Source organism: Oryctolagus cuniculus, chromosome 7, assembly GCF_051225735.1.
Source record: "Oryctolagus cuniculus isolate XC-2025 breed Fujian yellow rabbit chromosome 7, ASM5122573v1, whole genome shotgun sequence".
Taxonomy (NCBI): Eukaryota; Metazoa; Chordata; class Mammalia; order Lagomorpha; family Leporidae; genus Oryctolagus; species Oryctolagus cuniculus.
Window position 1 is genome coordinate 160,193,497 of NC_142873.1, and position 13,328 is coordinate 160,206,824.

The 13,328-nt window shown below is 48.1% G+C and overlaps 1 protein-coding gene across 7 annotated transcripts in view; it reads left to right on the forward strand.

Moving 5' to 3' along the window:
* The window catches only part of RERE (arginine-glutamic acid dipeptide repeats), a 439,397-nt gene that overhangs the window by 319,701 nt on the left and 106,368 nt on the right, over nt 1-13,328 (forward strand). For all 7 annotated transcript variants that reach the window (XM_070079330.2, XM_070079333.2, XM_089301519.1 and 4 more), the window contains one exon: nt 12,200-12,298. In XM_070079330.2, coding sequence (XP_069935431.1) covers nt 12,200-12,298 — 99 coding nt within the window. The remainder of the gene's footprint in view (nt 1-12,199; nt 12,299-13,328) is intronic.

The window sequence follows — 13,328 nt, forward strand, 5'->3', positions numbered from 1 at the left end:
TACACTATCATTCGGTTAGAATTTTCACATTTTTGAACCTATATTAAGGATTAATAACACAGTAAGTATTAAGAAAATTGGGATCACATCCTTTTCTGCTTTGCATTTAAGTTTTAGTAAAATCGCTCATTCATTCACTTATTTAGTAACACTCATGTGAGTTCCTGCTGTTTACAAAGCCATTGTGGGTAGGCTTTTAATGAAAGTGCAAATAATTGATGAATACCTCATTGTTAGAATAAATTAAACCCATGCGTTTTGAAAGGACTCATGAATTGATGGAAATTCTAAAAGGTACTGTAAAATACAGACACTTATAATATTTGTCCTAGTATATATTTTTTTTCTTTTTCTTTTTTTATTTTTTGACAGGCAGAGTGGACAGTGAGACAGAGAGAGACAGAGAGAAAGGTCTTCCTTTGCCATTGGTTCACCCTCCAATGGCCGCCGCGGCCAGCGCACCGCGCTGATCCGATGGCAGGAGCCAGGTACTTATCCTGGTCTCCCATGGGGTGCAGGGCCCAAGCACTTGGGCCATCCTCCACTGCACTCCCTGGCCACGGCAGAGAGCTGGCCTGGAAGAGGGGCAACCGGGACAGAATCCGGCGCCCCGACCGGGACTAGAACCCGGTGTGCCGGTGCCGCAAGGTGGAGGATTAGCCTAGTGAGCCGCGGCGCCGGCCTTAGTATATATTTCTTATATACGTTTGAGGTATACTTAAGTTTTCAAACTTTTTATTTTAAATTTATTTTGGAGGGAGAGGGAGCAAGCAAGTGAGCTGCCATCCCTGGTTCACTCTTGAAATGCCTTCAGAGCTTAGAGCTCAAACCCAGCCCAGGTCTTCCTTGTGGGTGGTAGGAAACCTGGTGCTAAACTCAGGAGCTGGAGCCAGGATTTGAACCCAGGAATTTGGGATGTTGGACGTGGGCATCTTAACTGCTGGGCCAGTTGCCTACCCAGAATACTTTTGTACATTTTTCTAAGTAATTTTTAAAAGAGATTTATTTATTTATTTGAAAGCTAGAGTTAGAGAGAGAGAGAGATTGATTGATTGATTGATCTTGTTTCTGCTGATTCATTCCCCAGATGGCTGAAATGGCCAGGGCTGGGTCAGGCCACAGCAAGGAGCCTGGAGAGTTCTCCCACACATGTGCAGGGACCCACACGCTGGGGCCGTCTTCCATTGCTTTCCCAGGCACAGAGGGCCCACCTGGACCATCCAGTGCTATCTCCAATTTTAAGGTCCTTAACTTTATCATATCAGCGAAGATTTTTTGTTTTTAAGTGAAGTCACACCTGAGGGATTTGCTATGGGTACCTTCTGGTGTTTTTTGTTTGTTTTGTTTTGTTTTTGCCTGCCACAGCTAAAGCTACTAATACATATAAAAAGTATTAGGAAAATAATAGTGCAGGTTGAGTATCCCTTGTCCAAAATATTTGGGACCAGGAGTGTTTCAGATTTTGGAGTTTTTTTGGATTTGGGATAATTACAAAGACTTTATCAGTTGAGCATTCTGAATCCAAAATGCTCCTAAATCCAAAAAATTTTGAGCATCATGTCTGTGCTCAAAAAGTTTCGTACTACAGAGCATTTTGGATTTCAGATTATGCATGATTTACCTGTACTTATTTTTAAATTTTTTGTAATATTTTATTATAAAATTATTTTTTATCCTGTCCTTTTCCATCTGCTGTGCCTTATTTAGATTTAAGTGTGGATTTTATGACATTGAGAGGATAAAAATATTTCCAGCTGTGACTGTGATATTTTTGTAATATCTGAAGACATTGGTTTTGTAAAATATTGAGAGGGGTATTTGACCTTTCTCTGTGCAAAGAACATATTTATTTAGCTGACATGATTGTTAGGAGTGACTAGCGCGCTTACTGATTTATTCTGTCCTGCCGGGTTGCGCGGGGATTCTTCTGTAGCTTCCTGCTTCTCTCCTTTCCAAGGCTCTAGGTCAGCCTGCCCAGTACCGGCTTAGGCGTGGTCGAGCAGGGAGGATGTTGCGTTCAGTGGTGTTTGTAGACGCCATCTTTGTGTTCCGGCTCCCAGTGCCATAGCCATGCCCTGAGCCCAGCCTGTACCTTCTCCCTGCGTTTGGGCCCTGCGCAGGCTGTCCCAGAGCTGCGTTGACTGCCCCGCTGCTGCTGCCTGTGCTGCCCACTTTACACACAGCCTCTGTTGGGCTGTGTGTTCCAGCACACCACAGTGTTTGGGATTACAGGTTACCCACGCATGTTCGGAAGACTGGCTCTTTCTTTTCCTCTTCTCCCCCTGCAACCCCATCTCAGAAACGGGTTTGTACAGGCGCACATCTCATATCAGGTCTGCCTCTACTTAATGCCTCTTGAGTAATCATTGCAAGTGGCCATTACAGAAAATCACATGCTGCTCTTAGAGTCTGAGGTCTTTGGTTGTGGAACAGTTTACCAGGTTTTTGCTTCTTCCGCAGTCAGGCTGTGTTCTGATGTTTCTGTTTTGAAATCAGATAGTCTTCTGTTTAATCCTTTTGAGACTTAATAGTAGAATGGGAAAACCAGAGCTGTGAGGTAGTCAAACTTTTTAAAAAAATTTTATTTGTTTATATGTACTTTATTTTAAAGAGGGAAGAAAGAGAGCGAGCTTCCATCTGCTCATTCACCCCCAAATGCCTGCAACAGCCAGGGCTGGGCCAGGCGGGAGCCAGGAGCTGGGAACTCAGTTCACGTCTCTCGACTCTCCACCGGGGGTAGCAGAGACCCAGATACCTCACCCATCATCTGCTGACTCCCAGGATGCTCTCTGGTAGGATGCTGGGATCGAGAGCCCAGCCAGGAGCTGAACCAGGCTCTCTGATACTGAATTCAGGCATCCCAACTGGCGCTGTAACTTCTGCACCAAATGGCCACCCATAGGTGGCTAAATTTCTAAGGTTCAATGTGAGGGATGTCTTGACTCTTCAGGACCATGGCTGGGAGACACACTTTGGCTGCTCTGATGTTTTTTGCTCATTTCTTAGATACTCAAGCTGTGTTTGTTCTCTTGGCTGTTTCCAGATAAAAGTGGTTGGCCACGCATTTTTCCAACTCTGGAGCTTCCCGTGCTGTGTATGTCTTTTTGATCTTCTTTGTTTTGTGACCTCGTTTTCATGGCCAAAAAGATTGTCATATCGTCGCCCTTCCTTAAAATCCCGTCAGCATCCTCTGAGATCGGGTTGCTGAGCCCTGCGTGTTGGGAGCGATTGTTTCTGAGGCTGGATTCTGCAGGGAGGATTTAAAGCAGTTTATGCAAGTGTTGCTCCCTTAACTGTCATGCATCCGGTCTTCTGTTATTTTGTGTTTGTTTTTTAGCTAACTGTCTGAACAGATCACACGTGTTTTCTACCTCAGTTTAGCCTTGATGAGCAGGCGCACTGGTGCCTGCACAAGATGGGTGGAACTGTGGGATTTTGTCGCCCTCAGCCCAGTTTCCCACTACATGTTTTTGGTTTTCAGAGCTGTGAGGAAGCTCGGGGTAGGTGAAATATGTTGCAGTTTCTACTTGTGGTCCTGACCACTGCCACTTGCGGCCAGAAGGAGGTCTTTCTCAGCTAACAGGGAATTACCATTCAGACAAGCAGCTGAGCGGCCTGGACCGAGTTGGCTTTTCTCTCTGCGGTCTGAGGGCACTCAGGCTCTGTCACCGGGCCGCTGTTCTTAGGAAATTCATTTGCTGGGTTCCAGGGAGCTCTTTCCCTCTCACCACCTTTTTGTTCTATGGCTGAACTCACAGGAAAAATAGAAGGAAGGATTTGGTTTCTAAGAGGCGAGGTTATACACATGTTAACTGTGTAAGTATTTAATTATCCATAATTTCATCTATAGACCTATGTTGCATAAATTTTGAGCTTTCAGAGAGACTTGAAAATTAGGAGGCACAACCTTCATCTGCTAACCCCTGAAGAGGGTGAAGCGTGGAAGCTTGCAGGTGTTTGGCCTGGGGAACTGGCCCAGTTCAGTGGCTGTTTAAACTTCTCTGTTGTTCTAAATTGATGTATTAGTATTGCCATTTACTCACTTTAGAAGAATGTCCTTTAATGTTTTAGCTGTTAAAATGTTTAAAGTAGAAAATGTTAAAAACTGGAAAGTTTCAGAAATCACCTGCTGGAGCCCCTCTGTTGCACCTGAAGAGAGAAAGAGCCAAGACTGCTCTGCCCGGCACAGGCCGTCAGCTCTGCCCTGAGCGTCCTGGCTCCTCAGACTCACAGCTTCTCCGGGCTCCCAGCATATCACCCGGTCCTCTGGTATCTTCCTTTTCAGTCCCTCACTCCATGCCGCGGCCCTAGCGGAGGAATACACTTCCTAGTGCTGGCAGGTGGCTGCTGGAGTCTCTCTTTTCCCTCCTGAGTGACAGTCCCTGTGCCGAACTCTTGGGCTCCTCCCCCTGAGCTGCTGCCCTATGACTGCCATCCAGTCCCACTCTTTTTTAGTCACCTGTTCTTAACTGAACATTTTCTAGTATCCATGCTTACCATGGATTTTCTTTTCGTCTTCACTTCTCCAAGATAGGTAGCTATTTGTCCATTCTGCACCTGGGAGACTGAGGCTTCAACTGAGACTGTGCCTGCTGTCACAGCTGGTGGCAGAGCTAAGGTTTAAGTCTAAGCTAAAGCCAGGAACCCCCGTCCTACTTAGGCAGCAACTTTGTGGGACTCCCAAACCATGTCATTGGTACTAGGACCACCCTAGGCTCTTGGTGCAGGGCAGAGCCTCCAAATAGACTACTGGTCAGCAGTGGCCAAGAAATTCAGAGTTTGGGTTTCTCTGTTTCCAGAACAGTGTCCCTGCCCCAGTTGAGTGCCAGCTTTTGCTGCTCTTTCTAATCTCCTTGCTGGCTTGGGCCCCTCCTGCGTGGGTCTGGCCAGGAGATGGTGACCTGCTCATTTCTTTTTTTTTTTTTTTTTAATTAATTAATTTATTTATTTATTTTTGACAGGCAGAGTGGACAGTGAGAGAGAGAGAGAGACAGAGAGAAAGGTCTTCCTTTGCCGTTGGTTCACCCTCCAATGGCCGCCGCGGCCGGCGCGCTGCGGCCGGCGCACCGCGCTGATCCGATGGCAGGAGCCAGGAGCCAGGTGCTTTTCCTGGTCTCCCATGGGGTGCAGGGCCCAAGCACCTGGGCCATCCTCCACTGCACTCCCTGGCCACAGCAGAGGGCTGGCCTGGAAGAGGGGCAACCGGGACAGAATCCGGCGCCCCGACCGGGACAAGAACCCGGTGTGCCGGCGCCGCAAGGTGGAGGATTAGCCTAGTGAGCCGCGGCGCCGGCCGGTGACCTGCTCATTTCTGCACACAAGTAATTGTGAATAAGCCACATGGCAGCACTGGATGGGGCCAAGAACTCCGCTGTAAATGAGATGTTACCTGGGTATGTCACTGCCTGTTTTCACTTGCTCCTGAAATAATGGTTTTCGTTTGTTTCTGCTTTTCGTTAAGTATTGGCAACGTCAATCAGATGACACCGATTGTCATTTTCAAAACGTACTCCCTGGAGTCCTCTTGGATTTTCCACACCCAATAAATGTCATCCCTATCAGTGTTCACTGACACTGTGTGTGTTTTCATGAGAGCATTTATTTCCTTCTTTTGTTGTGTCTTCTCTGAGCTGCTGGCTCCCTCCTTCCCTGGGCACACCCTTAGCTCTGAGCCCTGTGTTAAGAGAAGACAACGTGTTTGTGTGGTGGTGCAGCTGAGAAAGCACCGTTTACATGCATTCCCACCCCCCCCCCCGGTACTAGACTGCCCCAGTGGAGATGTTCTGAAGCAGAGCTGTGTTGCAGACTCCCACATAGAACGTGGGGTCACCACAGGACCCATGAGCTGCAGCTTGCTCTGCTGTGGTCCGGGTGAGATCCTGAGCCATCGCCTTCGTTCTCGTGTTTACTCCCTCAGCCCAGCAGTGGTGCGTGGACCGACACACACTGTGCTCTGCTCCGCAGATGCTGGCCTCACTGTCTCCTGGGTGACTCAGCCAGGAGGGGCTACGAGGTTGGTTTGATGACTCTTTCCTTCTGAGCATAAACTGCCTTCCCCTCGTGCCACGCGGGCAGCGCAGAGTTCTGCACCTTGGCCATTGTCCCTGCAATGCGCTCCCATCAGGATGCACTGAATACTTAGCTCCTCTGGTGCTTCGGTAGCATTATTATTTAGAGTAATCATGGCCGAAGAAGATGAGCACTATGCTTTAGTTTTAATTCTGGTGTTTTGAAGTGCATGCATGTGTGTCCTGCGGTGGCCTTGGTGCTAGGTCACTGATGGTGTACGTGTAAATGAAAACGTGTATGTGATTTATTTCTTAGGACAAATTTTGAAAAGCTCTGTCTTGGGCAGATTTTGTTTTTTCAAAAGATGTATTATTTATTTGAAAGGCAGAGTGGAGAGACAGAAAAAGATCTTCCCTCTGCTGGCTCACTCCCCAGATGGCTGCAACAGCTGGGGTTTGTCTTAAGCCAGGAGCCTAGAACTCCATCTGGTTCTCCCTGTGGGTAGCGGTGGCACAGCACCTGGGCCGTTTTCCTCTGCATTCCCAGGCACGTTAACAAGGAGCTGGATTCGGAGCAGGGCAGCCTGGGACTCTAGCCAGAGCTGAGCTGTGGGATGCCAGCGGTACAGGTGGCAGCCTGACCTGTGCCGTGAGGCCTGCCCCAAGGTCTTTCTTATTTATGTTAATCATTGAAGTAATTAAAGCTACGTGAGGGATTTTAAAATCTCCAAATCTCCCCTTTTTGTTTTCTAAGTTATTTTGACAATTTCTTGCCATATGTAGAAACTATATCTTGCATAGCAGAAGACTTTGAAATCTAATATTGTTCTTAATGGACTGCAGTTACTTGATATTTAGCCTGACCATGGTCCAACTCAGATGGGCTTTTTTTTTTTTTTACAGTTGCTACAGTGGCTATAATTGCAAGAGGATGCTTGGGGGTAGTAAAAACTGCCAGATGCACTGCCATTTGATCTAAAAAGGTCATGAGCAAAGGGACATTTAAATTAAGTTATAAATTACAATTGAAGAACAATATTTTGATGTGTGAGACCAGAGATGTCAGACCAGGGAGATGTAATTCATGGATTCATTATGGAACAGAGGTGCCTGACAGCTGAGCTGTGCCAGGAGGAAAATTTATTTGCAGTATCATGCAGACAGAAAATGGCAGCAGGAATGAGAAGCCAGAGTAGAAACTTGAAACCTGAAGGTAATACACAGAGTTTATGCTAATAAGACTGCCTGGGATCCAGAGGTGTTTAATGACTGCTGTAATATAAATGGGGTGTTCGGACATGTGCACATTTTCAATCGTTTTAAAAGTAAGACCTCATCCTTGCTCTGTGAAGTAACACACTTCTAAACGAGCTTCAGGGTTGATTCTCTCACCTCTTTTGCCAACATACAAATTTGCTGAAATTTCCGAGTTGTTTAGGCAGGGGAGTTAAAGCCTGAAACAGGATTTCTACCCACAGCAGCTTTGAGGAAGGATATAATTTAATGTTTATGGCAATCCATGAGAAGTTCAATCATGAGTTAATTAAACTGTAGGCAGTCATTAAGTATTATTTATTCTTTCGAGAAGCTTGCCAGTAAAGCACTTATATATATTAAATTATATAAAGTAATAAGCAGGGAATGATTTGTCAGGCAGAGTGAGAGCAGCAGATTTAACTTGGGCAATTATGCAGAAAGCCTTTCTCTGCTCATGGCCTGACCCTTCCCCCAGTGACACAGTTGCCGAATGTGCAGTGATTCCAGCGTCACTGGCTCTGCTGGCCCACTGGTGATCCGAGTGCTTGCTCCCTCCCTTGTTAGTGTAGAGCCACTTAGACCCTGAAATGCTGTGTCTCAGTCAGTGTCTCCATGTTCTGTGACACAGCTGAGCTGTGGTGGTCTTACGCTCATTTGGCAGATGAAAACTTCACTCTGCTGACTTGGGCCAAAGCTGGTATGAGAATCTGCCTCCTGCCCCAAATCCTTTGGTTTTTGTCCGTAAGGCTGTAGAAGGCACTGGTTCAGTGTGTCCAGGCTTTAGTAGTGTAGTGGTTACTTCTGCTATAGTGAAACCAAACCAAGTGTTTGCTCTTCAGAAATACTATTACTGGGGCAGGCATTTGGGCCAGCGGTCAAGACACTGTTTGGGGTGACATCTTACCATTTTGGAGTGTATAGGTTCAAGTCCCAGCCTCCTGCTAGCGTGCATCCTGGGAGGCAGCAAATAATGGCTTAGGTACTTGGGGTCTGTACCATCTTTGTGGGCCACCTGGGATGAATTTCCTGGTTCCTGGCCTCCACCTGGTCCAGTACCAGCTGTCGCAGGCATTTGGGGAGTGAACCAGTGAATTGGAGTTCTGTCTCTCTCTCTCTCCATCTCTCTGTCTGCCTTTCAGTTACAAAAAAGACTTTTTTTTTTTTTTTTAATTTAAAGATTTGTTTGGAAGGTAGAGTGACAGATGAGGCCGAGAGAGGTCTTTCCCCACATGACTGTAATAGCTAGGGCTGAGGCAGGGCAGAGCCAGGAGCTAGGAGCTTCTTCCAGGTCTCCCACTTGGGTGCAGGGCCCCAAGGATTTAGGCGGTCCTCTGCTGCTTTTCCAGGCACATTAGCAGGAGCTGGATTGGAAATGGAGCAGCCAGGACTCCAGCTGTTACCCATTTTGGGTGCATCGGTGGGTTAACCCACTATGCCACAGCACCAGCCCTGAATAGAATGTTTTTTAAAACAGAAACTTCTATTATTTATAGCAGAAAAATACCCTACTGTTCTACTCTGGAAAGTTCATGCCTGGCTTTGCACACCAGTTTATACTATTGCTAGCTTAACCATGGTATAAGGAGTTACTTAGTTACTCTGTCTAGTGAACAGAAGACAGAGAGAATGTGTGTGACGTGGGCCCCACTGATGCAGACTCATGGTGGAGGAGGTCTTGGGTGACCAATAGGCAAGAATTGGCACATGCTCTTTGATGAGGAACAAACCGGAAAGGGAGGAAAGAGCATGTGTCTGAGGACTCCGAGGAGCAAGCCCAGGGATCACGGGACACGATGCAAAATAAGGATGTCTGTGATCTAGTGACTCAGAGGACGGATGGCTCGGTGAGGAATCACTGTGGTCGGATTCCCAGCAGTAAACTCCAGACCTTGACCTGTGTTTTAGTGAAGACAGCTTTTGCTTGTGTAAGTACAGTCATCCAGTTCAGTGACGTGGAAAGAGGTAGACAGATTTGCAAGTAAATGTTTCCTTGATCATTGGATTTTAAAAAAGAAAAAACTGGCCACACAGCTGTGGGTGCATCTGGAAGTGGCTTCTGCTGACCCCTGTGCAGTGGCTGTGGGGGGTGGGGCTGCTGTGGGTCTGAGTGCTCTCCTGTCAGGGACATTTGCAGATTGAGCACTGACTGAGCCCAGATGCTGTGTTTGGTCCCTGCGTTTCGCAGTGAGCTGCTTTGAGTGGCTCCGTGCGGTGCAGTCTCGACACTGTTGAAGTTGCACTCGCTCCCGGCTTTCCCCAGCCTGGCCTGACTGCAGAACAGACAGACTCTTGCTGGAGTCGCGTGCCTGTGGCTTCAGAGTGAAGACTTTGGGGTTCCTTCCTCATCTTCGTTGCAGTTCCTTTCAGCAGCCTTCTCTAGGGGAACAGTGAAAAGCTGATTTACATTTGAGAACCTTTTACTTTTTTTAAGATAGATTTATTTATGTATTTGAAAGTCAGAGTTACACAGAGAAAGAAAGAGAGGCAGAGGGAGAGAGAGGTCTTCCATCCGATGGTTCACTCCCCAGCTGGCCGCAATAGCCAGAGCTGGGCTGATCTGAAGCCAGGAGCCAGGAGCTTCTTCTGGGTCTCCCATGTGGGTGCAGGGGCCCAAGGACTTGGGCCATCTTCTGCTGCTTCCCCAGGCCGTAGTAAAGAGCTGGATCAGAAGTAGAGCAGCTGGGACTTGAACCGGCACCCATTTGGGATGCCGGCACTGCAGCTGTCAGCGTGAGCTGCTGTGCCACAGCGCCAGCCCCAAACCTTTTACTTTGGCAGTATTGTGGAGCCTGTGTGGGATTTTCTGGTTATGTGGATGCCTCTGTGTGGGCATGAGCAGGTGTTAAACATTCGAAACCCACATAGCATTTTTCACAAATTGAAATTATTTAAAGTGTTCAGTGCTAGATGCTATACTGGAGGAAAATATTTTTAATGACAATTTTTAGAAATTTAAGATAGCCAGTATTGGGGACTGCATCGTGTCATAGTGGGTAAAGCTGCCGCCTGCAACACGGGCATCCCAGATGGGCTCTGGCTCATGTCCTGGCTGCTCTACTTCTGGTCCTGCTCCTTGTCTGGGATAGTAGCAGAGGATGACCCAGGTGTCTGGTCTCCTGCACCCACGTGGGAGACCTGGAAGAAACTCCTGGTTCCTGGCTTAGGCATGGCTCAGTGGTGGCCATTGCAATCATCTAGGGAGTAAACCAGTGGATTGAAGATCTTTCTCTCTCTGTCCTTTTCTCTATAACTCTTCCAAATAATTAAATTATTTTTTTAAAAAACATAGCCAGTATTTCAGTACTCTTACCAGATGTACTTAATGTGAAGAATACAATTGAAATGTCTAGTTCAGCTCTTTTTCTAATGTCACATTGGCCCCTGTCTGAAACAAGAAAGTCTTTCATAATCCTCCAGAAAACAAACTCCTTTTAAGAAGGGCTTTCTTGCTTTGGATGCGTTGTGCAGAAAAAGCAGAACCTAATCTTTGAGGATCCCGGAGTTGGGGTGTGATGTTTAGATAGAGCTGGCACTGAGGAGTGTGCACTGCCCTCAGTCACACACCTCTGTGTTCACAGCCATGGCCTCCCCAGCACCTGTCAGGCTGCCTGCCACGGTCGTGCACTGAGCACATATGTGTTCAAGGAATGAAGGGTGAAGTCCAGTAATTCCTCCGAAGTTCTCTGAAGATAACCTTCCTTTGTTGTGAAACTGTATGAGCGGCCGGCGCCGCGACTCACTAGGCTAACCCTCCGCCTTGCGGCGGCGGCGCACCGGGTTCTAGTCCTGGTCGGGGCGCCGGATTCTGTCCCGGTTGCCCCTCTTCCAGGCCAGCTCTCTGCTGTGGCCCGGGAGTGCAGTGGAGGATGGCCCAGGTGCTTGGGCCCTGCACCCCATGGGAGACCAGGATAAGTACCTGGCTCCTGCCATCAGATCAGCGTGGTGTGCCGGCCACAGCGTGCCGGCCACGGCGGCCATTGGAGGGTGAACCAACAGCAAAGGAGGACCTTTCTCTCTGTCTCTCTCTCTCACTGTCCACTCTGCCTGTCAGAAAAAAAAAAAAAGAAAAAAAGAAAGAACTGTATGAGCTCTAATCGCTGTTAGTGTGTGAGCGTGCATCTTTAATGTCATTGAAGTTATGTTCTCTTGTGTCTGTGATTTGCTTCCCTACGGCCAACTGTGATCCATGTTACATGGAAGAATTCCAGAAATAACCAACTCATATGCTTATATAAGTTTGACTGTGGTTTCTTATAATTGTTCTATTAGTTATTATGTCCTACTGCACCTTATCTGTAGCTCAAACTGTATCATGGGCATGTATATATAGGTGAAAACATGGACCACGTAGGGGTTCAGATGGTAAGGGGCTCTCAGAGTTTTCTCAGATGAGAGTGCTGGAAAGCAGAAATCAACGTTTGTAGCATGGACTACACCACCCGTTTAGAAAGCTTATCTTGGGGCCAGCACTGTGGCGTAGCAGGTTAAGCTGCTGTCTGCAGTGTCAGCATCCTGTCGCCCAGGGCTGAGTGAGGGGTACTTTCCTTATGGGTCCAGGTAGGATCGTGAGGGTAAGGAGTGTGCTGAGCACTGGGCTAGGCCAGATGTTCACCGATGTTACTCCAGTGCTCTTAGTCCTGTTCCTACTGTTGCCAGAATGCTCCTTGATTCCCCTGTCTGCCTCTCCCAGAACCGCTGGAACCCCTGGAACCCCTGGAACCCCTGGAACCCCTGGAACTGCTGGGCTGCAGTGGGGTTGGGGGTGGGGGCAGGGGAGTGGTTGGAGAACAGATCGCCTCACGGACTAACCTGATTGTGAGACTGTGTCCCTCTCATGAGTCTGCTATTCTAGGAAGTGCTGGCTGGCTTTGTATTGATTTGCCTGCAGGGCTGTCATTTGGTGCAGTTGTCTAACGGAATTGCTGTTTTCCTAGCTCCACGAAAGCGGCTATGATGCTGGCAAAGCCCTGCAGCGCCTGGTGAAGAAGCCCGTGCCCAAGCTGATTGAGAAGGGCTGGACCGAGGAGGAAGTGGTGAGCATGAACCAGCGCGGACCTGGGTTCTGGGTCGCTGAGGGCTTCGCTCCTCAGGGCACAGCTCCCCTACAGAGGCGTCTGTCGTGGGGACAGACTGCCCGTGGCATCCGTCAGTCAAGGGGGAAGAGTCTCCATGCGTCAAAATTGGATAGAAAAGCTTGATTTTTTTAGTAAGATTAGTTTCTGTAAATGATGGGAAAGACTCTTTGAAATTTCATAGGAAGAGGAGAAATTGATAATTACTCCTAAAAAATTAATTTGGGTCTGTTTTTGGTCACAAGCTAGCCTGTTACTTCCCTATTCTGAGACACAAGCCAGTTAAAATCAGTTGATTTATGCCCTAGAGCAGAGTTAAGGCCTTGTTTCATCTTGAAGACTTGCAAGTCCCTTAACTGGATGCAGAGCGGTAGTCTGGAGCGGGAAGCACAGGCTTGGGTACACACCTCAGCCCTCGCTGTGGCCACCAGGAAGGGCTGGGAGAGCGGAATGAGCCCAGCAGTGCAGACTTGCGGATCCCTGGGTTCCCACCCAGCAGACACACTCAAGCTACACCAGTCTCATGACTTGTGAACAGATTCCTCATGCTTCTGCAGTGCAGCGTGACGTGTGCCCTTCACGCGTAATGAAGTGTGGACGCAGGCACTGATGCGTGTTGATTACGAGCCCTGCCTGCACCTTCCAGTGTGCTCTGAAGGGAGCTGTAGAAAGTGGGTGTGCTTTCTTGATCTCCCTCTTTGATTTCAGCCATCAGCATTTGCTGAGTGCCCACTGTGTGCCACGTGCTGCGCCAGCAGCTCTTTGGAGGAACACTACTGCGTGCCTCCTTACGTGAGCCATGTTTTAGGAGGGGCTCCATCTCACATCGGTTTGTGTTTGGTTAGAGGTAAAGGGAGGAGGAAAACAGAGTAGGGGAGTGAGGGGGAATCAGCCTCGTGGGGGTACCACCCTGGGGGAGGGGAGGGGTGTTGGGGAGGGCGGGTGAGTCCCACCTAGGCGAGATCTTGGTGAATTAGGGAAGGGAATCTTT